We start from the raw sequence: 24,932 nt of genomic DNA, 5'->3' as shown, positions 1-24,932 counted from the left end.
CACACACACTCACACACACACACATAGAAAAATATTTAGTATACACATCCATAAATGCATATACTATTATATATTGTACATATATTTATTAGTTTCAGATGTAACCATTCTTGTATTTTGCTTGTTTACGTTATTGTATTTTGCACAACTCTGTTGCTTGTGAAGCTCGCACACAAGAATTTCTCTCACATGTACTGTACCAATGTACCTGCACATGTGATGTGACAATAAAAGTGATTTGATTTGATTTGACATGCATATTAATTTTGCAGTAATATCAATTTAAATATTTTAGATATGAAAACAAACATTTTTCTGCACAATGAGTACTAACATGCAATTTTCTGATAACTGCCCAGTGTCACTGGGTATTGGCACAACATATAGTGCCACCTTCATCATTCCTGTTCAACTTGTGCATCTCAGGCTTTCAGTACAACTCTGGGTAACAGAACTACTCTGACAGTTCTATAGTGTTTGGATGTATACGTGATGGACAGGAGCAGGAGGATGATTTTGTGGAGTGGTCTGGAAGAAATCATCTCTGAGTAAGACCAGAGATCATCAACTACAGAAGGAAGAAAACAACTACAGCCTGTGCCTATCCAGGATTTTGAGGTGGTACCTGGTGCCCACACTGACAACAAGGTGAAGTAGAAGACCAACAATTAGCTAGCCAGTTTTAATGTTCTATTTTTGTTGTTGCTTTTGTTTTGAAAGGAAAATTCTAAAGGAGCCAGTTGAGGTGGTTTGGGCATCTGCCTAGGATGCCTCCTGGACGCTTCCTATAGGTGAGGTATTCTGGGCAGTGGACTCAGTGGAGAGATCACACATCTCTGCAGGCCTGGAATGTCTCAGTATTCCCCAGATAGAAGAGGTGGCTGTTGTGAGGGAAATCTCTGCTTAGACTGCTGCTCTCGCAACGTGAACCTGGATAAACAGCAGAAAATTAATGAATGAATGGATGGACATTTTTACTAGTTATATATCACTAATTAAAGTTATACTTATTTTACTTTATTGTGCCTAATTTTATTTTCAACTAGTTATTATTGTTGTTAATTGTTAAGATTTTATTAAGCTGCACACCACTCTACTTATTTAAGTTATTTAGGTTTGTTTGATTTAAGTCAAACATTAACTACTATAACATAAAAATTTCCCAGTTCTGGGATAAATAAACTATATCTTTACCTTAATATCTAAATACTTCTATTTTACCGAGACTTTAAATGCAGGACCTTTACTTGCTGTGGATGTTGCGATCATGCGTGTACTTTAAGTGGGCCTGCACAGCATTTTTATTCCTTGTCTACCAGTCCCATATATTGATGCAATGCCCCACATTTTAATGTGCTCTAGTTTGCAACAGAGAACACCAAGATGAAAAAGTGTGGTTCAGAACTGATGTGCTATAAGTGCTCTGCAAGAGCAGAAAAGTGCTGCATAACAATCAGTCCGTGTGCTGACCTATGGATTAATTGCTATTAAAACTGAAACAGACAGTTTGGCTGCTAAAATATATTTAAACAGTTTTAATACTTAATATGATAGACATGGTTGCACAAAACAGAGATCATACCTTCTATTTTAAGATTGGAAATTTTCATTCACATAAATGGCAGTATATATATCCTTCACATAACTGATGCCAAACTGTTAACTAGCATAGTTTTTTTGTTTTTTGTTTCTAGATTCAGTTTTCATCATCTCTCAGCATTAGTAAGGTGTCCCACACAAACATATTCTTTACCCTACATGTAGTGTTTTGGGATCTGGTCAGACTTTATAGTTGGTGTGATCTGGTTAACAAAAACCAGACAAACCTGCAATAAATACAAATTTTATTTATGTGAGAACTTATATTATTTAAGTGCTAGATGGAAAATAAGTAAATTAGGGCTTCATACATTCTTAAATAAATCTTTGGTTTAAGAGAATATAATGGTGGATTATTGATTTGTTAATGTTTTGGATGTCTTTATTTTCTAATGATCTGTGCATTACTTCAGCGTTTCACTTTGCACAATCTGGTCCTCTCTTAATTAAAGAATGTGTTTCAGACTTCAGCAGCTTAACCCAGTGAGGACTTTAATTGCAAAATACACAATGCCCTCTGTCAGAAAAGTCTGATTGGTAGAAGGATAACTAAGCGCTTTGAGGACAGTGACAGCTGATGTGATTTGGTGCTATGTAATTAAAACTAAATTGGTTTGAATTGATCTAAACATTTCTGTTAGCTTAACTGACTTGTCATCCAGCTGGTATAGGCTCCAGCCACCCCGCGATAAGGATAAGCGGAAGAGAATGGATGGATGCTGTCTACATAGACTACATGTTGAAATAGACTACACGTTGAGCAAGCGGAAGAAGAATTAAGATGGTCATTTGAGCAGCTGAAACGCTATTGTAGCAGAAGTGCAAATTACACGAGTCGTGTTCTTTAACAAACAATAAAGCTATTGAAGCAAGAAGCAGTTAATGCTACTCTCGTAGCAGCACAATAGTAATGAGTAGTGCCATAAGGCAACCGACAGGGAAAGTCATAGCAAATAAAATAACTTCAAAACGTCAGTGCCACTCAAAACACCGTGTAGACAATGTTTTACCGCTTCGTTATAATGTATCCGTAATTATCTATATCCGTTCCAATACGCATGCGTGTCCGGTGTGCGCGGTTGCGCCAACTGTAAGGATGTTGCTAGCAGCCAGTGTAGATGCACAGCCTTTTCACAACAATAACATCAACCAAATTTGCATTTCCACATACTTGATTTGAGGATTATACATTCCGGACGCTGTCGGAAACCAGGTTTTGGGCCGTACTACATCTAGTTTTCTCCTGGATTGTTTGGTTACATTTTGTTTTGACAATGGGAGCGGAGGGCTTTGCAGATTTACAGCGCTCCTTTTTGCAGGAGCAGAAACAAGAATCATGGCTGGCCAGCTAGGCCGCAGATGGATTGTGTAGCTAAGAGCAGTAGTCTACTGATAGAAAATTCTGTATGTTTTCGTGGCACTTACACATAAAAAGTGGTGCTAAGGAATCAGTATTTTAACTACATAGTTAGACGTCATTTTTGTTACCTTTTTATGGCCAACCACGGCAGCTAGTGAGACCGCTAGCTTCACAACCTTGACTGGTTGACGTTTGCCTAGCTAGCTCCTTTGGGCAGCTAACGATAGCTAACGTCGATTTACCAGACATCCTCTGACCGAAAACATTCGGGAAGTAATCTCTTACAGGATTTATCGTGGTTATTGTGAGCACCGAGGCTCTTGGTTCGCAAATTCCTTTTGCAAAGTCTGTTTCTGGATGAATGTGGGACAAAATGGAGACACCAACGATTGTGTACGATTTGGATACCTCTGGGGGCTTAATGGAGGTAAGGCTGCTATGTCTAAGGCCTTAATTAAGCGAAACATTCCTCTGTTGCTAACACTTTAATAAATTTTACCAAATTTGAATCGCAGCTGTCATCATCACTATAGCCCGCTGTCAAGCTCTTAGCTAGCTAATTCGGCTTGGTAACGGAGGCCACAAATTACTGTTACCGCTCTCTATAAACGTCACAGCGGACACTAGACACTAGCCGCGATGTCAAACTAAACAGCTGAACAACTTTTGCAGCAAATTCAAACACTACTGGCGCCCCCGAAGTCAGATGAGGTAGAGAAACGGAGTCGGAAACTGGTGAGGGACGTCCGGAGGAGCGGCAGGGCGACTAACCACGACACCTGCGATAGTTGCAGGGAAGGGGGAGACTTGCTGTGCTGTGACCACTGTCCTGCAGCTTTCCATCTCCAGTGCTGGTAAGTTATTTGACTGAAGAACACGCACAGAGTCAGTAAAACAAGCGGAAATAACTGCTAGTCCCCGTCAGTTATGTGTAAAGATGGCTGAATGCTAACTCCAGTGATTGTCCTCGGTTACCGTTTTGCTGTGGTTCCGATTCTCATAGACACATGATTTGAAATGTGTAAAGAAATGATCTGTTAAATGATTTCATTTTGCCTGATAGTTTTTTCGCTACAAAAGCTCACGCTTATATCAATGAAAAGTCAACGTTAACGATCAATTGTTCTTCCGAAATTCCCGCTGTGTTCTCCGTTCACGTTAACCATGGAGGCCGGCTTTAGCCGCTGTGTTGCACTCTGTAAGGTTTATTATTAACTCCCATTTTTCTCTGGAAGCTGCTTGCATGTCAAATTTACTTCCACACATTTTCAGAATCTCAGGAAATAAACCAGTTAAAGTTAATTAAAAGACGTTTGGTGATCTAAGATAGGAACTGATAATTAAAGTAACAGAGCAGAATGTTTTCTTGCTCTGGGAGGACTGTGCACCGTTATCCCAGTCGTCTATCTTGTATACTGACTTTTGGACTTTATATAGTTTGAAAGTGTATAGCAAACTTATTTTCACGCGTCGTTAATGAAAATATAACACACAGGAGTTTGAAAAAAAAATGCTTAAATATGTCGTATCTGCAAGAGGCTTGAATTAGCTTGCAGTCGGTCCTCCCCTCCTGCCGAGGCTGCAGCCAGCGGAGCTGCTGGTAAAAATGTAGCCTCTGTTTACAATATGGCGACCTCGTTGCTCTTTCCCCCCCTTCTTCCACCGCCATCTTACAAACCTTTAAAATCAACTCTGATGGAAAAGGGGTGCTTTAAAAATACGGACGAAATATTCCGCAGTTTTTTTGGACGGGTATAACAGCGTTTGTTGAGGTAATTTCGGTGCCGCAGCGATAAATAAATACCCGTATCATTTTTTTCTGTATTACTTTGGTATTTGGAAGAATTGAGTCCAGACTGTCACCTGAAAACCGTATAAAACTCGTCTGTACATATATAGCCACACCTGTGGACGCCTTCAGATTTTAAATATGTATTGACGAATTTTGCTGCTTTGATGTCTGCAATGTAAAAGACAATATTACATGGGGTGACAACTCAGTTGTGCCATGCACAGCGCATCTCACATGTGACCACTTCAAACACAAACATATCATTAAAAAAAACTTGTTTCATTTTTTAAATCTGGAGGAATGTATTTTTGTCGTCATTTTACTGGATATGTTTTGTATTTCTTAGTCCAATTTTTATGCTAAATTCTGCAATTATGAATTCATACACCGGGTGCATCAGCAAAAAAAGTTTAAAGTTGACTAGAAACTATAGAAACAAACAGCCAATAGAAATGAATAAATTGTTAAAAAATAATAATGAGTAAAGAGAAAAAGTAGGTAAATAAGCTTACTACAAGCAAACTACTAGTACCCAGAGAGAACCCACGCAAACACGGGGAGAACATGCAAACCCCACAAAGAAAGGCCCCGGCCAGGTGGTAGAATCAAACTAAGGAGCTCCTTGCTGTGAGGCAACAGTGCTAGTCACTGCACCACCATGGTTAAAAATGCAAGTTAAAAAGAAAGGAGTAACAAAGCATAATAGATAGATGGTTCAGTTTGGTCACTAAGTGTAATTTTATGAATAACTGTTAAGCGGATGGTGGTTGCAAGTAGCAGATGAGTGATGGAAATACCAAGGTAACAGTTAACCAGACATAATTTTAAAAAATGGTAAGGTGAAATGAGGTGGATCTGACGAAAGTTTTCTTGAATGGGGGCAGTATGTAGTAGGGGTGGGGGGAAAAAAATCGATACTGTGCAGTATCGTGATATTTTGTTTGCTAATAATGTATCGATACAGGGACAGCAGAAATCGATATTTTGTTACAAAAAAGGTTTTTGTGCTCTGACTTCAGAGCATGTTGATCCTTTTTCTGAGCAACAATCCTGACATTGCTTCACTGTCCAAATGTGTTTAACTTGTTTTTGGCAGCAATAAACATGACAGTTTACTTATTTTAATTTAAGACATGTTTTATTTTAATTACGTTTAAAACTTTTTTATTTAATGTAAAATTATATTTTGTTTTAATTTACTTTCAAATTCTTCAGTTGCTGAATGGGCTGCATAGTTTTCATAAATTGCATAGTTCAGAATAGCTATAATTGTACCAGATGGTTGCATTCAGTTAAGTTGGACTAGACTGTAATACAAACCGTTCAGTTTGTCAACAATAAAACTGACTGAAATGAGAGAAAGACTGAGTGTGAGACTTTGATATTAGATAAAATGAATATTGATAAAGTTTACCTTTATGTACAGAATCTGAATATTGCAAAATATTTTTAAAAATCGCAATAATATTGTGTCGTGTGTTAAGTATTGTGATAATATCGTATCGTGGGATGTATGGTGATTCCCACCTCTAGTATGTAGTGTAAAACATAGGAAGCAATTGATTATTAATGAATGTGTCAGCTACTGTAATGAAAATGTAACATTGGTAACTGCCATTACTTTGCACTGTGTGGATGCTTTTGTTGTAATGCAGCCATTGGCCCACCAGATGGAGACAGAAGAAGCTAGACTTTTGTTTTGATACCAAAACAATGGGATCAAATCAGTTTTTCATTTCAATGAAATGAGAATTAGAAATTGTGATTCATTTTATCTTATTAAATATTTAATTTCTGTCTTCTTACGACAGCAACCCACCTCTGAGTGAAGAAATGCTTCCTCCAGGGGAATGGATGTGTCATCGCTGCAATGTTCGAAAGAAGGTGAGTGACAGATGTGTTGTTACACATTTGATTCATTCTGCTTTTGAAATGTATCCTGGAGAGTGTGTTCTATGTACTGATAAATCAGTTCAATTCAATTTTATTTATTCAGCACCAAATCACAATAATATTTTACCCTACAATAATACATGCAGTAGGGCTGCACGATTTTGCATAAAATGAGAATCACGATTTTTTTGCTTAGAATTGAGATCACGATTCTCTTTTCCAGTATAAATATTTATTGCGCTTATTAACTGCACATCAACTTCGTAACAGTTGAGACTGAACATAAAAACAATAAATAAACATAAAAACAACAAATGTCTCACATTTTGTCGTTGTACTGCTTGAAATTCCGTCTCCACCGTTGCTCGACGCTGCGTGTATAGAGCAGGTAGTGCAACAATAGAAAAATAGTTGCGGGACGGCACTGTGTAGCGTTTGTCTAGGGTGTTGATCATTTTCCTAAATCCCTCGTTTTGCACAGTATTGATGGGAGCCATATCTTTGGTCAGGTGATAAGTGATAGCCTCCGTAATTTCTTTGTGCCTGCGGGAGTTCGACGGGTATAGGGAAACGCTGTATAAGGTTTCCGTTATTGATGTTTGGGTGGTTGACCGGGACGGATTTTCTCCTGTCACTTTGTCGTCATCCCTGACGTGCTCTCCGTTGTTTTTTTCCCTGCCAATTTTAGCACAGCTTCTGTATCACGTGGTATAAAGCTCCGCCCTTGTCATTTGTTGAGCAGGAAGAGTGAGCGCTTGTTTTCATGCAGATTGCGTCCCGGATCAAAATGCGGTACAATCGTCGTCGCCTTTTTAAAAAAAATTTTTTAATCGTTGTCATTTGGAAATGAGATCGCACATAAGTATGAATCGAGATCGCAATTTTTCTAACGATTAATCGTGCAGCCCTAACATGCAGAGAAAAGCAATGAGCAAGCACTTTGGCGACAGTGGGAAGGAAAAACTCCCTTTCAACAGGAAGAAACCTCTGGCAGAACCAGTTTCAGGGAGGGGCGGGGCCATGACACATAGTGAGTCAGAAAGGTGACTGAAGAAAAAATACTCGATGCATCATGGGAGTCCCCCAGCAGTCTACACCTATTGCAGCATAACTAAGGGAGGATTCAGGGTCAACTGATCCAGCCCAACTATATGCTTACATATGCTGTATGTGAGGAGCAGGATTTTGAATTCAATTCTGGATTTAACAGGGAGCCAATATAGGAGAAATCTGCTCTCTCTTTCTAGTCCCTGTCAGGACTCTTGCTGCAGCATTTTGGATTAATTAAAGGCTTTTCAGGGAGTTTTTGGACAATCCCGATAATAATGAATTACAATAGTCCAACCTAGAAGTAATAAATGCATGAAGTAGTTTTTCAGTGTCACAGTGAGACAGGATATTTCTTATTTTAGAGATATTACGCAAAGATTGGAAGTCAGTCCTAGATATTTGTTTAATATGTGCGTTGAAGGACATATCCTGGTTAAAAATGACTCCAAGGTTCCTCACAGTGTTACTGGAGGCCAAGGTGATGCCATCCAGAGTAAGAGTCTGGTTAGATACCATATTTCTAAGATTTTCAGGGCCGAGTACAATAACCTCAGTTTGATCTGAATTTAGAAGCAGAAAATTAGAGGCCATCCAGGTCTTTATGTCTTTAAGACATTCCTGCAGTTTAACTAATCGGTGTGTGTTATCTGGCTTCATGGATAAATAAAGTTGGGTGTCCTCTGCATAGCAGTGAAAATGTATACTATGATACTGCTGATGATACTGCCTAAGGGAAGCATTTAAAATGTAAACAGAATTGGTCCTAGTATATCCATAATTAACCTTGGTGTGTGAAGCGGACTCACATGAACAAATTGGAGTCTATTAGATAGCCGTCTGCTCCTTGCTAACTAAAATATAACAGGACATTGGAGTAAATTCTACCATCTCAAACTTTCTGTTTAATCTGTTTTCTGTTTGATTTTTCTTCAGCTGTGTGAAAAAACTTTAATCTCAGCCAAGCCAACTTACTCAGGAACACATGAAACACTGGAAAAAGCCAAACAACAACATTTTTAAGTTATCTAAGTGACTTATATATCATGTTTAGACCGCGGGGGGTCTGAAAACGATGTGCCAGGAGTTCGGTGTTCTCGTCGGCTCTAGTGAGCCTTGAGCCCCGGCTAGCTATCGAGCTGGTGGGTAACAGATGTCTCCGAAAATGTTGGTGCACTTTTGCAAAAATGTGATGTCTTGATAAACTGATCAGATATTTAAAGTTTAGACAGCTGAATTCTCACTTGAAAATATCTTAAAAGTTTATTTTGTGACCCACAAAGAGTAATATTAAAATTAAGTAGCTGCCGTCATTGTTGGAAACTGGAATTGGCTGGGCCGTGCTATGAATTCTGGGATAGGTTGGGCAACGAAGGATACACCCGACCCATCCTTGAAATCTGGGGAAATGAAGGACGCATTTGTCGGAGTCTTCGAATTTGGACAGCCTTCCTCGTGTCGCTGTAATGTAATCGGCCTCCAAATGCAGTCTCCAAAGGGTGCGGCCCCTGAATTTGGACACAGCTATGATACCGGAGACTGCGGCTGTGTCCCAATCCAGTGACCGTACGCTTCAGAGTATTCACAGTTTGCGTACTAGGAACGGCGCGTACTAGGAAGTACGAGAAGTGCGGAAGTGAGAGGTTGTGAAATGGGACGGTCTAGCCTTCGTCGCGCTGCTCAGGTTGCCTAGCAACCATGATACAAACCGCGAGAAACGTTTCATACAGCATTGTTTGACAGAAATGAAGGAGAAAAAATGTTTTGTTCGTTCATTTTTTTTATGACATCACTTTGATTAGTTGAGTATCTGAGGCTGAGACATGTTCATACTTTTATTCCACAACCGGAGAGAAATAAACAGAGAGAGAGTGCAGGACAGACAGACAGGTGACAGTCTCAGGTGTACACACTGCTACAAAACAGCACAAGAGAAGGAGGATTTAGTGTTTGTGTTATTACGAGTGCTAAACAAGAAGAGTTCCCAGATGGTACAGTGGACACATGTGTGACTCCTGTGATTAAAGCATCTTTCTTTCAGCTTAACGAGTGAACCGTGAGCTCGTTCAAACACACGTTAAAGTCCGTTTGGCTCGACACCACCGAACAGAGGCAGCAATATAACATAGCTAACATTAACAGTGCAGTGAATCCTGCTTGTGCTGTGATATTCAGGACTGCAAACCAAGCAGCATCACTGACTTTCAGCTTGTTGTGTTTGTGGATGTATAACTGACTTTAATTATCCATAAAATCATCACATTCTCTGTCAGATTAAGGTTGACTATTGAACGGCGTATATTTTAAAGTAGAGGCTTTAAAACCAAGCTGACGCTGAAAGTACAAACATCATTAATGTCACACAACTTTGCTGACATGTGGGCAACAGTAATGTTTTAATGTTCTTCATTATTAAACATTTGCACATAAATAAGTGACATAACATTCAGTACTCACTTTTAAAAGTTTACTCTTCGGCCGCTCCGCTTCAGCCGTCTGCCGTATTTTTCGGCAAAATTATCCACACCCACTGTTGCGCAATGAATTGTGGGATGTATGGGACCACGAAGTCTACAACGGACCACACTTCAAATTTGGGGAAATTGATGGCACATTTGGCAACCGCATTTGGAATACACTTTGGATTGGGACAGCCGTCGTTGCGTCGCTGTGACGTAATCGGTCTCAAAATGCATACTTCGAAGCGTGCGGTCGCTGGATTGGGACACAGCCTGGTTCTTCTTCTTCGGGGTTTAACGGCAGCTGGCATCCTTGTACATGCAGTGCTGCCATCTTCTGTTTCATTTCGTTGTTACACTCTTAAATCCTACTACTTATTCCTGCATCTTTCGGGGTCTTACAAAGCTTCAAACGACACATTGACTATTAAATTAGTCGTCAACGATTTTGATAGTCGACGTAATCGTGGCTAGTTGACAAATTGTGGGAGCCCTAATACAAACCACTGCAGAAATAAATACCTACAGCATGCTCTAATAAATATTATGCTTGACCATAATAATTTAATAAAATATTATGGTCAAAAGTATTGAACGTTGCACTGAGGTCTAACAAGTACAAGTACAGAGATGAGTCCACTGTCAGAGGCCATAAGAAGATTAACTGTAACCTTCACTAAAGCTGTTTTTGTGCTGTGATGAGCTCTGAAACCTGACTGAAACTGTTCAAATAAGCCATTCCTCTGCAGATGATCTGTTAGCTTTTTTTTTTTTAATGATTTTTTTCAAGAATCTTTGAGATAAAAGGAAGATTAGAGATTCATCTATAATTTGCTAAGACAGCAGTGTCAAGAGATGGCTTTTTAAATCAGTGTTTGGGTTTTTTGTGTGACTTTGTACAGAAAAGAGAACAGAAGTCTGAACAGACCAACGGCCTGCCAGAGAAATCCTCCTCCAAGCGCTCTGCTTCTCCATCTGTGGAGCTGGAGCTCAACGCTGGCCCACTGCGGCTTGACGGTCTTCCTCCGGGGGCTGGAGCTGCAGGCCCTGGTCTACGAGTGGCCCAGGTACGACTATTGGACCGCAGAACCAGCAGCAGGCCAAGCAGCCGACCTGGGACTCCAAATTCCAACACTTCATCCACCCCAACCCCCTCAGAGGAGCAGAACGATGGAGAGGAGGAGGCAGCAGAGCCTGAGGATGAAGTTCAGGGTGCAGAGCTCGAGAGTTCTACAGTTTCTGCTCCGACACCGCGACTCCTCAAGAGGCCCTTTCAGCTCCTAATAGCGGCTGCTATGGAGAGAAACCCCACTCAGTTTCAGCTGCCGAGTGAGCTCACGTGCACCACTGCACTACCAGGTCAGTCAGTCATAATGACTACCAAAATATGATTTCTTTCAGCACCCTAAGTTTAAAATACCTCTTTATATATGCAATTTAGACTGTTTCTTCAATGTTGCTCTTTTGTTTGGATTTCTAGGCAGCAGTAAACGGAGGAAAAAAGAAGAGCTGCTTGGAAAGCCCTTCAGGCGGCCTCAGCATGAACTGGATCCCAATGGTCTAGTCCCTTTGCCAGTCAAAATCTGCTTTTCATGCAACAGGTCAGGAGTTCTGGAGCACAGTGCAAAGAGGTAGACGAAGCCCTGAAGTGATGACAGCAGGTACTAATTCTATTTATTTGGTCTCTCAGGAGTTGCAGGTTGGCTCCATTGATCCAGTGCGATTACTGTCCCCTCCTGTTCCACATGGACTGTCTGGATCCTCCACTCACAGCTTTACCTGCCGGCAAATGGATGTGTCCAAACCATGTGGAGCACTTAGTAGTAAGATGCACTGTGCTGATTCTAAGCTAAAGCTGCTTTCCCTTTCCTTTTATTGATGTAAATTTGTATTGATATATTTTTGTTTGCTATGCAGCTGAATCAGAGGAGCCTCAGCCTGTCCAGCCGCTGTCAGCTCTTCGATCAGTTCCAGGACAGGATGTCCCAGCACGCAGTTAAGTTGGACTTCCTGCGTAGAGTACATCGACAAAATGCTCCCAACCGGCGCACCACTCGCCAGCGCAACAAGAAAACCATCAAGGTAGACGTGTGTCTCAGTGTGACGGTGCAGTGTGTTGGATTTCATATAATCCTTTTTTCTTGGCCACTGGAACACAGGTGGAGATCTAGGAAATGAATGGCTTTAATAATATATCTGTTACACTAAGACAGTAATACCTAGATATAGGGCTGGGCTAAATCATACCGTTCACGCTAATACCGGTGTAATGTTGGGCAACGATAGGAAAATGACATATTGCGATAGAATATGGGTAAAACGCACATGCGCAGTGCCTTTGTTTACATGCGCACACGGCGGCGACGCAGAATGAGAAGAGCGAAAGTGGATCGTTGAATGAAACGGATGAACCAGAATTCGTTTGTAAAAATGCTGCAACTTCAGTGGTGTGGAACTGGTTTAGCTTTCATCCGTCAGATACACAACAAAGCACTATTTTTGGTAGCGCGTGCTAGCGGGCCGACGTTATTACCGTGTTTTTTGGAAAATACGGCGCACTTAAAATCAATCCTTTGATTTTTCTCAAAATAGACAGTGCCCCTTATAATCCCGTGTGCCTTATGTATGAATTCTGGTTGTGTTTACTGACCTCGAAACGATTTTATGTACACAGCGCTCGAAAATCTGTCAAATGTTTCAGTACGACTTTGCTAAGCTACGAAGCCACACCGCTTGATGGATTGTCGGAGCGTTACGGCTATCGTAGGCGGAGCCTCGCGGAGTGATACGTACTGTACTTCAACATAATATTACAGTACTGTGTGTGTATAACCTCTTTTTAAGTTTTGTGGATATTATACATGGTTATGCTGAGGATATGTCGACCAATTTCCACTGGAAATGTCTTTTTGGTTAAACTGTCAGCAAGGATTTGCATTTGCACTGTTACATTTTTATATAACTTTAATGCACATAAAAAACAGCTGCTTGTTTAAGTGAAAATACATTGATGTTTTTTTTTTTTTTTTTGCACTAATAAAGTTGAGGAGTTGGAAAGTGTTTTGTCTAGTGTCAATTATATAGTTATCGCAAATTTTCAAATGTATATCGTGATAAATATTTTGGTCATATCGCCCTGCTCTACCTAGATACTGACATTCTGTCTTTTTTCCAGCTTCTGAAATTTAAGCAGTTGTGCACTTGTATATGAAGTGATGCTATTTTTAGACACATCTGAACGTACTGGTTAATTTGCTAGAAAGTGTTAGATTGTCTCTAACAGTCAGTGTTTTTATTCAGGTGCCAGATGCCATCAAGTCCCAGTACCAGAATCCTCCGCCCATGCTGCTTCCTGCAGGGGTGCGCCAGCTGGAGCTGGTTTGTAGTGGCATTCCTGACCATCAGCCCACAAAGCATTTCACCACAGAGGCTGAGCAGCAGGAGGTAGGCACAAGAGAAACCAGCAGCTGCCTAACATGTTCTTTAAGTCAGATTGTAATGATAGTTCCCTCGAAACAGGCTTTTGTGTGCTACAATCTGTGTCATCTGATGTAATAGGATGTGAGATTAATAGGAGAGCAGCGTAACCTCCTAAGACCCAAACTCTTTCATAGCATGCATTTTTAATTTCTCTTTGCTATTTGGGCTGATTGGGACCTGATGAATGTAAAACCAAAGAATTATCAGATTTTATTTTTTACCTGATGTTTGTTTCTGAGAAAAATGAGATCCACATATGAGGACATTCGATTTAAATTTCAATAGAACAGTGGCAGTATAACGTCCTCGCATGTGGAAATCAGGCCTTTGTAGAGCAACATTTAGTATTTTGGTCTAGCCAACCCAAAATGTGATGTTCACATATGTGGACACCAGGTCCTAGGAGGTTAAGGATGATTGATCGCTTTTGGACAAGAAGTTTTTAGAGAGTCAGATTTTTGGTGTAGATGAGTGAAACACTGACACATCCTGTGTACTGTGTTTATCAGAAAGTAACAGAAAATTCAGTTTCAGAAGTTCTGAAAGCTGAACCAACTGCTTCACGGCACTTTGCAACAGTTGCATTAGAAAGTCTGTTTTTTTCACAGACTGTAGAGCTTTGAGTAATTAATTGAAAATTGCAGCAAAAGATAAATTCTGGTATCTGTTTGTTTGTGTGATATAAATGAATCCTTGATGAAGGGGAGGGCCTCTCAACAGAACTGCTGGTTGCTTCTTTATAAAAACATACATGTGTTGTGTTGAACAGTGGCTTCAGGATGTCATCGCTCTCCAGTGCAGTATCATGCGACACCTATCCATCAAACAGAAGGCCTCATCAACAGAGTGGCACTTTGAGCAGAAAGCAAATACACAATCAAGTGGAGCATCAGAAGACATGAAAACTCAGGCCTCATTAGAAAGGACTTCTTCCCCTGACCCCTGCTCTAAAGCTTGCAGTACACCCAGTGACTCCCAGGGGGCCTCTCTTTCCAAGGACAGCCCATCAGGGCTAGTTCTTTGCAAATGCACCGTGACACCATGTCAGAACTGTAGGAAACCTAATGGGCCTCTGGAATTGGTTCAGCCTCCCAGAGCCAATGGACCTGTAGACTGTAACAGTGCCTCAGATTCCTGCAGGCAGGCTGAGCTACAGAACAGACTGAAGGCTGGGAAAACGCCATCAGCTTCTGCCTATGGACTGGTGAACCACATAGGAACAGAAACGGTTAAGAAGGAACCTGAGAGCACTGTAAATGCATGTGCCCAACAGAACTGCCCCACTGCCCCCACGATATGGCCCCACAGTGGCCAACAGAACCACAGGAGCCAGACAGAGCCCCAGGAGGAGTGTGTGAGCACCGATGAAAAGCCCTCCTCAATCACCAGCAGTTCCTTCACAGATGCACCATCTAGAGGCAGCCAGGAGCACGACACAGTAAAGTTTGGATCAGCACCTACTCCAGGTACACATCAGAAATGTCAAAGCTGCAGTCTAAATGTATCACTTTATACAGCTAATAATAATAATGATGATAATAATAGTAATAATATACTCAGGTAATCATTATGTTACTCTCTCCTCATTATACATGTAACGGTGGCCATGGTGTGCATGAGAGAACATTTAATTTGAGGCTATAGCAACATTATTTTGCGTATTTATATTAATTTAAATACATTTTTAACTTTAAGAAATTGTGTTAATAGTCATGCTGTTAGGCTGAATTATTATTAGTATTAACATCTCCACTTTCATAACGTCTGTTTTGCATTAAAGCACAGAGAAGGCCTCAGAACTGAGAATGGTTATATGCTCACCTTTCTTCACTGCAGCCACTACATGCTTGTTTGAAGGCTTACACACATTCACTCGCACACTTTAACACACATGCATTCACACGCGTGCACACTGACCAACTCTGCTTCATCCAGGAGATGCAATACTGTCAGAACTCTTTTTTTCCCCTTATAATGTAAGAAAGAGCTCCAAGCAGATGGGAAGAAGGCCTTTTTATTTCATGCCTCAGTCTAGGATGCATAGCTTATTTTATTTGGCAGATCACTTAAAATTGTGATTCTGTTATTTCTACTTCTAATAATTTATCAGTTTTTTGTCTTTAGGAAAATGTTTCTTCAAGAAAGTGGAAATGTGATTGTGATATGGGATGTAAATACAGTGAAAGAGTTGAGCTCTTTTGGCAGATACTGTGTATTGTTAAACTATCAAAACAAGCATTTTCTAAAGTGGAAACAAATGAAACGTTCATTTTAAAAGACCTGAGTTTTCTCTCTTTTGAATGTTTACTGTTCCTATTAATTGAATACTCACTGCTGACATAATCGATGGTGCTAACAGTTTTCTTACATATTTTGTGTCGTGCAGCCCCATTTACCAAAAGGATACATGGCCATTTAAGAGCACATTTTATTTTCAGTTACTGAGTTATGAAGAAAAAAAAGTTATTCAGATACAACTTGCTTTGCCTTCTATCTCAGTAATAGTTCCTGTGCACTTTTTTCCTTTATAGTGAACTATCAAAAACTGTCTTTTTTCTGGTCCTTCTTTTATCTCATCTCATCAATTTGTCTCTTTTTTCCTCTCCTGTCCCTCAGACATAAAGGCTGCTCCTGCACTGACGGACTCACTGCTGCCCAACACACTGCCCTCCATCACCAACCTGTCCAGCTGCATGAAGGATGGAAAAGAGGAGGATGGGGGTGAGTTTGTCACTCTGCGGCCACATGTGACAGTTTAAGAGCCTTCGTATTGCTGTGTTCTGCTATGAAACACACGAAGATGTAATTAGCTTCTAGCGGTTATGTGTGTTTGTGTGTGTGCAGGGATTGAGCTGGACAAACTGGATACAGAGATGATCAAGCTCTTGGCCTATCAGAGGATCCAGCAGCTCTTTGCTCCCAAAGTGCCCAGCACTCAACCTCCCCCCACCACCAGCACTACCCCAAAAACCTCAGCACCCCACCCAAACAGTAAGATACCTTTGCACTACAGTTTAGTCTGTTTACTTGTCAAGAAGTCAGTTTTTCTGCTGTTTGATTGCTGTTTTGTTCTAATTATTAAAACCTACACTCTCCTCCTCCCAGGTCAGAAAAAGGTGCAAGCCAGAGCGGTCTTTTACCCTCTGACAGGAAGAGGAGCAGCTGTCAGCATGTGCTATAGGACGTTACACATAGGATCAGGTAGGACATTCAGTCGCTGTGACTTTGACCCTGCTGCATTCTGTGCCCTGGCTCTGAGCCACTCTTAGGTTTCACCTTTGATGAGGAAAGGTTCACGTACTGACGTACTTTATAAAAATCATACCACTTCACCAAACTCCAGTCAATCATGTTTGATTTAGGTTAGACTCTTGCCTTATGACTAAAGTTTAGTAAGACAGAAGTGGAACATGGGTAGGACGCCATTATACCTGCTGTGTGGTGCCTGGCAAATGTCACCGTATAGCAAAATTGATGTTACATGCTGTAAGCTGTCATCTCTGCTGGTCATCCATCCATCCATTTTCTTCCGCTTATCCAGGGCTGGGTTGCGAAGGCAGCAGCCCAAGCAGAGAAGCCCAGACCTCCCTCTCCCCAGCCACTTCCTCCAGCTTGTCTGGGGGAATACCAAGGCGTTCCGAGGCCACCCGAGGGATATAATCTCGGTCTGCCCCGGGGCCTCCTTCCGGTGGCACATGCCCGGAACACCTCACCCAGGTGGCCCCCAGGAGGCATCCTTGTCAGATGCCCTAACCACCTCAACTGGCTCCTTTCGATGTGGAGGAGCAGCGGCTCTACTCTGAGCCCCTCCCAAATGGCCAAACTTCTCACCCTATCTCAAGTGAGAGGTCAGCCACCCTTCGGGGGAAGCCCATTTCCGCCGCTTGTATCCGCAATCTCTTTTACACTCAGCTCTCTTCGCCACAACAGACCCATATAGCGTCCGCATCACTGCGGCCGCCGCACCAATCCGTTTGTCGATTTCCTGCTCCCGTCTCTCGTGAACAAGACCCCGAGATACTTAAACTTCTCCACTTGGGCGGGAACTCGTCCCTGACCCGGAGTGGGCACTCTACCATTTTTCGGCTGAGAACCATGGCCTCAGATTTGGAGGTGCTGATTCTTATTCCCACCGCTTCACACTCGGCTGCGAACCATTCCGAGGGAAGCCAGAGGCTATCACCCGATGAAGCCAGCAGAAACAACTCCATCTGCAAAAAGCAGAGATGAGATCCTGAGACCACCCAAGTGAAAGCCTTCCACCCCTTGGCTACGCCTAAAAATTCTGTCCTTAAAAATTATGAACAGAATTGGTGACAAAGGGCAGCTCTGGTGGAGCCCATCACCCACCAGGAACAAGTCCAACTTATTGCCGGCTATATGGACCAATGCAACAGTTGTATAGGGACTGAATGGCCCGTAGCAATGGGCCAGACGCCCCATACTCCCAGGACTCCCCGAGGGACACGGTCGAATGCCTTCTCAAAGTCCACAAAACACATGTAGACTGGTTGGGCAAACTCCCATGCACCCTCAAGTATCCTTGAGATGCTGAAGAGCTGATCCAGTGTTCCACGACCAGGACGAAAACCGCATTCTTCCTCCTGTATCAGAGGTTCAACTAACAGACAGACTCTCCTTTCCAGCACCCTGGCATAGACTTTCCCAGGGAGGCTGAAGAGTGTGATTCCCCTGTAGTTGGAACACACCCTCCGGTCCCCGTTCTTAAAGATTGGAACCACCACCCCGGTCTACCAATCCAGAGGTACGGCCCCTGATCTCAATGTAACATTGTAGAGGTGTGTCAACCAAGACAGCCCTACAACATCTGGAGCCTTCAGGAACTCAGGGTGGACCTCATCCAACCCAGGGGCTCTGCCACCAAGGAATTGTTTAACTGCTTCAGTGACCTCGCCCCCAAAGGAGGTCCTCGAACTATTCCTTCCACCGCCCGGCAATTTTCTCAGTCTAAGTCAGCAGCACTCCACCCGCACTATACACAGTGCAGGTTGAACACCGCTTTCCCCTCCTGAGTCGCCTGACGGTTTGCCGGTCCTGGCCGCCGCCTGGCTCACAATGCACCCTACCCCTACCGTACCTCATGCGGGTGGTGGGCCTGCAGGAAGATGGGCCCATGTCCCTCTTTCGGGCTGTGCCCGGCCAGACCCCATGGCGGGGCCCCAATAACCCTATGGCAGGGTGAACTGTTCCCTCGATGGTCTTGCCATAGGGGTCTTCCGAATCGCTCTTTGTCTGGTCCCTCAACCAGGACCAATTTGCCATGGCAGACCCTACCAGGGGGGCAAAAGCCCCCAGGCAACATAGCCCCTGGGATCCCTGGGACACACAAACCCCTCCACCACAATAAGTTAGGGATTCGCAGAGGGGACTGCTCCATTTTTATGATGCATCGTTCCATTGCTGCTGCAGCTGGGTTAAAGTCTGTTTTTAATGGCATCCTAACATCATATCAGTACAGAAGTTTAGAGGTTCACAGGTTTCACAGAGGGAGATGTTGAAACTTTGAAACTTGGCAAAAACTTTAAAATTCCTTGGCTTCCAACTTTGACTTCTTCTCCTTCTATACCAGCGCTGATTTGGAGGACGGGCAACACCTATTGTTCAGAAGAATACTGCAGCACGTACATGCACCGTAATAGCTAGCATGAATGGATATAGCTGTGTGATGGCATTGCCGGTGATACGCAAAGTTGCCAACACAGCAGGTGTACCTTGGACCTGAGCTAGTCACTCCTACAAATACAAAAATGGGAAGTGATGCAGAAGCAGTTTGTGGAAAAACTAACAACACCCCATCATTCATTAGCTTGCAGAATCACCAGACATTCTTGTTTAGATTTGCTGATGTGCTTGGAGTCATTGCACTGCCTGATCCTAGGTGAATTTTTTTTGGGACTTTAACTCCTGGAAATATTTTGCAACAGTCTTGAATGTTTTCCACTTGAATAGTGAATAATCTTTCTCATGGTAGAATTATGAGCGTGTTTGGGACTGGCTTCATGCAACTTCAGATACTGACATGCAGCACTCATTTATTCTTTAAGACAGCGGTCCCCAACCTTTTTTGCGCCACGAACCGGTTTATGCCTGACAATATTTTCACGGACCGGCCTTTAAGGTGTCGCGGATAAATACAACAAAATAAAACTAGTACCGGTACCGAAAAAAAGATTTATTCATAACACACGTGAAAAGACCCAGGAAAACCAAGTCAACGATAAAAACGATAAAAAATAACGCTGAAAACCATACATTTCACACCTGAGTCTCAACTCTCGCGGCCCGGTACCAAACGACTCACGGACCGGTACCGGTCCAAGGCCCGGGGGTTGGGGACCGCTGCTTTAAGACATCTTTCCTCTTTGGCATTATGTACACACCAGAATGCTTCTGGGTTTTTATAGAGGTGGTCACTCGTGCTGATAAGTTAATCAATTGTGTTTGATTAGCAGTATGTACCTGCTACTTGTCATCTTTATTTCTATGGAAGCAACAAGGGTTTGCTTAGTGTTTCATACACTAATTCTGCATTTTGGCTTAGTTTTTTTCAAATACATGGCAGTAATGTCATATTTTAGAGTATAATATAATAATATATCACAATCTCTGCATCATTAGTCAGGTTGAGTGATAGTTGATACTAGAGCAGGGCGATATGGCCAAAAATATTTATCACGATATATATATTTGAAAATTTGCGATAACGATATAACCGACGATATAATTGATGCGAGACAAAATACAACTCCACAACATTACTAGCGCAAAAAGACAACCTTCCATTTATTTTCACTTAAACAAGAAGCTGGTTTTTATGTACATTAAAGCTTTATAAAAATGTAACAGTGCAAATGCAAATTCCTTGCTGAAAGTTTAACCAAAAGGCATTTCCAGTAGAAATGGGCTGACATATCCTGAGCATAACCATGTATAATATCCACTGAAGTTAAAGAGGTGCTTTGCAACATTAAACTGCAGTGTGCAGTATGTATTTTTCGGACCATAAGGTGCACGGGATTATAAGGCACATTAAGCGAAACAAAGCAGTCAGATAAATCAAATTTTATTAAACTCATTCTTCTTGCTTCCTCCACTTCTGTACCATTGATTCATTAATGTTGAATTCTCTGGCAGCTGCTCTATTCCCATGTTGCAGTATATTAATGACTAACCTCGTATTGTGGATGGATTATCTCAGTTGTTCTCCTGACTGAAGTTTGGTCCGTTTACAACATCCTGCCATGCAATTGCATTTGTCTCTAACCATGAAGAACCTTAACGTTAACTTTTATAAGTGGAAAAGTGTTAGTGTTCGTCCTCCAGCTTCACTGTTTATGTTATGCTAATATAGCTGTGTCGCTAGCAATCACGTAGCACATCATTATATACCAGCTAGCCCAACTTCAGTAACCCTACAAACGTCACTGCTGTTTAGTTTCCTGTCTTCATTTATGTTGGAAGTGATAGCAGAGCTGTACGTTTGATTTTTTTTCAGAAATCTCTCAGTCAGAACATGCAATATCATGCTTAGGTAACTAGCAAAACTAGCGAGCTAACTTCCGCTAGCTTCCTGCTAACTTCTAACTCCGTTAAATGTAATAACTTTTGTTTTCATGGATGCCTGGAAGTTAAACTTTATAGTTACACCTGGTAAAGCAGCAATGCTGATCGTTTTATTAAAGATGAAAGAATTTAGACAGTTTTTAACGCTCAGTGATGCTGCAGTGTTGTTTGACCTGAAGCATACGGAGTTTAGGACCCAGATTACTCCCAGATTTAAGAGCATCTTAGTCCGACAAATACGACAATAACGACGGCCGCTTGCATGTTCTGCAAAAAAATGTGCTTTGTCGTGTATCTGACGGACAAACACCAAATCAGTTCCACATCACTGAAGTTGCACCATTTTTACAAACCAATTCTGGTTCATCTGTTTCACTCAACAATCGGCCATGTGCGTATGAAAACAAAGGCACTGCGCATGCGCGTTTTACTCCCATTCTATCGCGATATTTCATTTTCCTATCGTTGCCTAACATTATACCGGTATTACCGTGAACGGTATAATATGGCCCAGCCCTAGTTGATACCGTCATCTTTAAATCGGAGTATTTTAAGCAAGTTGTCTGTGAAAGTAAGTTCTTAGACCTGTGAGGGTCACAACAGGACCATGTGGAATAAAAACTACTGAACAAAAACACAATATGTCACATTGGAGTGCAGGTCATTAAAATACATTTTGACACGTCAATATTGCAGAAAAAAAATCCATGTTGCAAATCTGTATTCTTTGTGTTGTGGGAAAGGGTGTTTAAGTCTTTAACTGTTTCTTTAAGGTGCTGACATGGATGTGTGCCTTACAAACTACGGTCACTGCAACTACGTATCGGGGAAACATGCCTGTATTTTCTATGACGAGGTGAGGCTGTTAAACTACATCACTCTGCAGAGCACTCCTGTGGTTGTTAGTGACCAAGATGTAAATGACCAAGATGTGTGTTTGTCGTCCTTCAGAATACCAAGCATTATGAGCTTCTGAACTATAGCGAGCATGGCACCACAGTGGATAATGTCCTGTACTCGTGCGATTTCTCTGAGAAGACCTCACCATGTCCACCCGGTGGCCTGGTAGCCAAAGTCCAAGGAATCATTCGTAAGTACATCTCCGTCATCTGTTTGGATTGGCTTGAAGGAACCCAGGTCTGTGTGCCCAGTTTGACTGCTGATGAGGTCGTCACTCATAGATTTTGTATGAACTTTTTATGAATATCCATCCATCTTCTTCCACTTAGCCACTCATCTGTATGTGTTCTGGTTAAAATGGTTAAAATTTTAATTGTGAAGAAATCATAACATCATTGCGTCTGTAAATTACAGGAATACTTTAATTTATACTCTAATACTGAAAAGAATTATTTTTAGTTTGGCTAGAATTTCAGGAAGTGTACCCCCCCCATGTGCTTAATGTCAGTGTCCTGTTTGTTACACTGACACTGCTCCTGCATTTTTGGTCAGCTTTTAGTGTTCTTCATCCAAATTGTGGTCAAGGTCACATTTGTCATTCTTAATGGGTACATGTAATTAGTTTGTGCAGTGCAGTGAACCAATGACAAGAAAACTTATCACCTTCTTGCTGTAATTCATACCTTAGAGTAGTCTATGAGATGTGCTGAGCTATGCGTGCTTATATTTAAGTGAATAATATTAGCTTAATATAAAACTAAAATAAATAAGTGAACATCATCATTAGCTGTCTTCAGTCAGCCCATGTTCTTGGACTGCAGCTGCTGGCTCTTGTTCTGCTTTGAGTCCCAGTGAGCTCATTGTATTCTCATTGTTGGAGAACTGCACACGAACCAGTTCTCCGTCTGTTGTAGGTTCTGGTTAGAGTGCCAGCTTGAAGTGCAGGAAAAAAACAAACCATGAGTTTGGTGTTGGAGTTCATCTCCATCCATAATGGCGATCTAGCCAGCGAGCCTGCTGGTAGAGAAAACACCAAATGGGAAAGAACGGGCTGGCTTATTATTAGCTATTGCAATTGCAAAGTAAAAGTAAGGATGTAGTAAACGTACAGTACAGTGGTAAACTTGGTGCATGTGGCATTGTAGCAATGAGAAAGGTAAATAAAGTGTAAAATGAGCAGTCAGATATACTTGTTCTGTGGCAGACCACGTTATGTAAAGTCTGAATGTTGCTGTATCACATAAAGCTTCCAGTCTTAATCTGTTATTAAAGATCATTTGGACAGATGTTTGATTAGTAAAGAGCTGCAGTGTGAAACAGCATTAAATCAGATTTCTCTGAAACTGTTTATAGATGATGAGTGTAAAACATGTTTGCCAGAGTTCAGCTTTCCACATGATTTTAGTCTCATTTTCAAAACAAAGTGTTCATTTTTATTTTGTGGATAAAATGTAATCAGTGAAATCTTTTCATGGTTGCATTGTCTCCACATTAATGGAGTTTACTGTGACACTAGTCTGTACAGACGTCTTTCTCAGACCTGCTGCATTTCTTCTTTGCGTAGGTCGCAGTAAGAAACGGGAAGAGAACGAGGGAGCCAACTCCATGGTGGGGTTGTTGCCAGTAGGAGGAGTGATGAGTAGCCAACGTCAGGGTGGTGCTGAGCCGTCTTGTAGCTGCAAAGCGAGTAGCTCCAGCCTAATTGGAGGCAGCGGGGCGGGCTGGGAGGGCACGGCCCTGCTCCACCATGGCAGCTACATCAAACTGGGCTGCCTCCAATTTGTCTTTAGCATCACTGAGTTTGCCAGTAAGCAGCCCAAAGAGGAGCAGGCCACTACACCTGCTGCCAGTTGCACAAGCACCACCACCAGCAGCAGTGTCATCAGCACCACCCTCAGCACCACCGCTAACACCTCCACACCACCACCACCCAGCACTGCCACAACAAGCGGCTTTTCCAACCAGGATGAGGCTGACTCTGAGACTGTACCTCCCCACCAAGTGCCCGTACTGCGTTCTAACTCTGTTCCATAATCCGCACAGGAAGCCCCGCCCTCCCTCTTATTTTGCACCTTCTGTGTCACGATGAAGGGAAAGCTGCACAGCTGGTTGGTCAACAGGGAAAAGTTCTTCTTTTTTTTCTTTTTTTTTTAAATGGTTTATATCTTTGCATGAACTTGAAGTATTATTGACAATCTCTTTTTTTCTTTTTTCTTTTAAATGACTGACGTAACCGTTAGGACCGTTAGGACTTTGAGCAAACATTACTTCCTTGGGCTCAATCTTTGTTTTTGCCAGTATATTAGTTATGTATGGTGTAACCTTTTTGTCAGTCAGCCCATTTAGCACAAACATTTTTTTTCTTTGTAGTATTCAATTCCATACATTCTAATTTCTTTTGCTGCTTTTGCACCACAGGTAGCTATATATGTATGAAAACATACATGCTTATACACTATAACATGTATATATAATGTAAATACATTTTAATTCAGTGCCTCTCGATTGGAGAAACATTGGATTTCATGTAGATTTGCCATTTTTTGGTTTTTAACTGTACAGCTCATTGAATTTGTGATACTGTGTAGAGTACCAGACGTTTTGTGATAAAACTTGTTCTTAGTCTGTACTTTCCGCTGTAGTCCATCTGTAAATACCGTATAGTTTTAGCACTCATTTTAACATCTTGTGCTGCTGTGTATATAAGCACTCTGTCTGTACCTGCTTGTCTGTTCAAACCTGTAAATACAGAAAGATTTTCTAAGAACAAACTCAGTGTTTATGCCTGTTATTTTCAGCCTTGTTCTAGGTCCACTTT

The 24,932-nt window shown here is 41.7% G+C and overlaps 1 protein-coding gene across 1 annotated transcript; it reads left to right on the top strand.

The window, feature by feature from the left end:
- The first annotated feature begins 2,658 nt into the window (after positions 1–2,658).
- On the top strand, positions 2,659–24,885 carry phf12b (PHD finger protein 12b). Its single transcript, XM_024799126.2, has 15 exons — positions 2,659–3,386; positions 3,632–3,813; positions 6,563–6,635; positions 11,053–11,509; positions 11,631–11,751; positions 11,841–11,973; positions 12,068–12,232; positions 13,451–13,594; positions 14,400–15,096; positions 16,247–16,351; positions 16,475–16,621; positions 16,736–16,831; positions 21,988–22,070; positions 22,166–22,304; positions 23,679–24,885. The coding sequence occupies exons 1-15, from the start codon at positions 3,321–3,323 to the stop codon at positions 24,146–24,148; spliced, it is 3,078 nt and encodes a 1,025-aa protein (XP_024654894.2). The 5' UTR covers positions 2,659–3,320; the 3' UTR covers positions 24,149–24,885.
- Positions 24,886–24,932: the final 47 nt, after the last annotated feature.

This window comes from Maylandia zebra, linkage group LG14 (assembly GCF_041146795.1).
Source record: "Maylandia zebra isolate NMK-2024a linkage group LG14, Mzebra_GT3a, whole genome shotgun sequence".
In the NCBI taxonomy this organism is placed as follows: domain Eukaryota; kingdom Metazoa; phylum Chordata; class Actinopteri; order Cichliformes; family Cichlidae; genus Maylandia; species Maylandia zebra.
Note: the sequence above shows the minus strand (reverse complement) of the source record. Positions and strands in the feature narration are given on the sequence as shown.

What these genes read in the sequence shown, in the direction of transcription:
- phf12b (XM_024799126.2), top strand. Translation starts at nt 3,321, where the DNA reads ATGTGGGACAAAATGGAGACACCAACGATTGTGTACGATTTGGATACC. An exon ending in GCTGCAATGTTCGAAAGAAG is followed by an intron (nt 6,636 to 11,052) that starts GTGAGTGACAGA and finishes GACTTTGTACAG; the next exon opens with AAAAGAGAACAGAAGTCTGA. An exon ending in GACGTTACACATAGGATCAG is followed by an intron (nt 16,832 to 21,987) that starts GTAGGACATTCA and finishes TGTTTCTTTAAG; the next exon opens with GTGCTGACATGGATGTGTGC.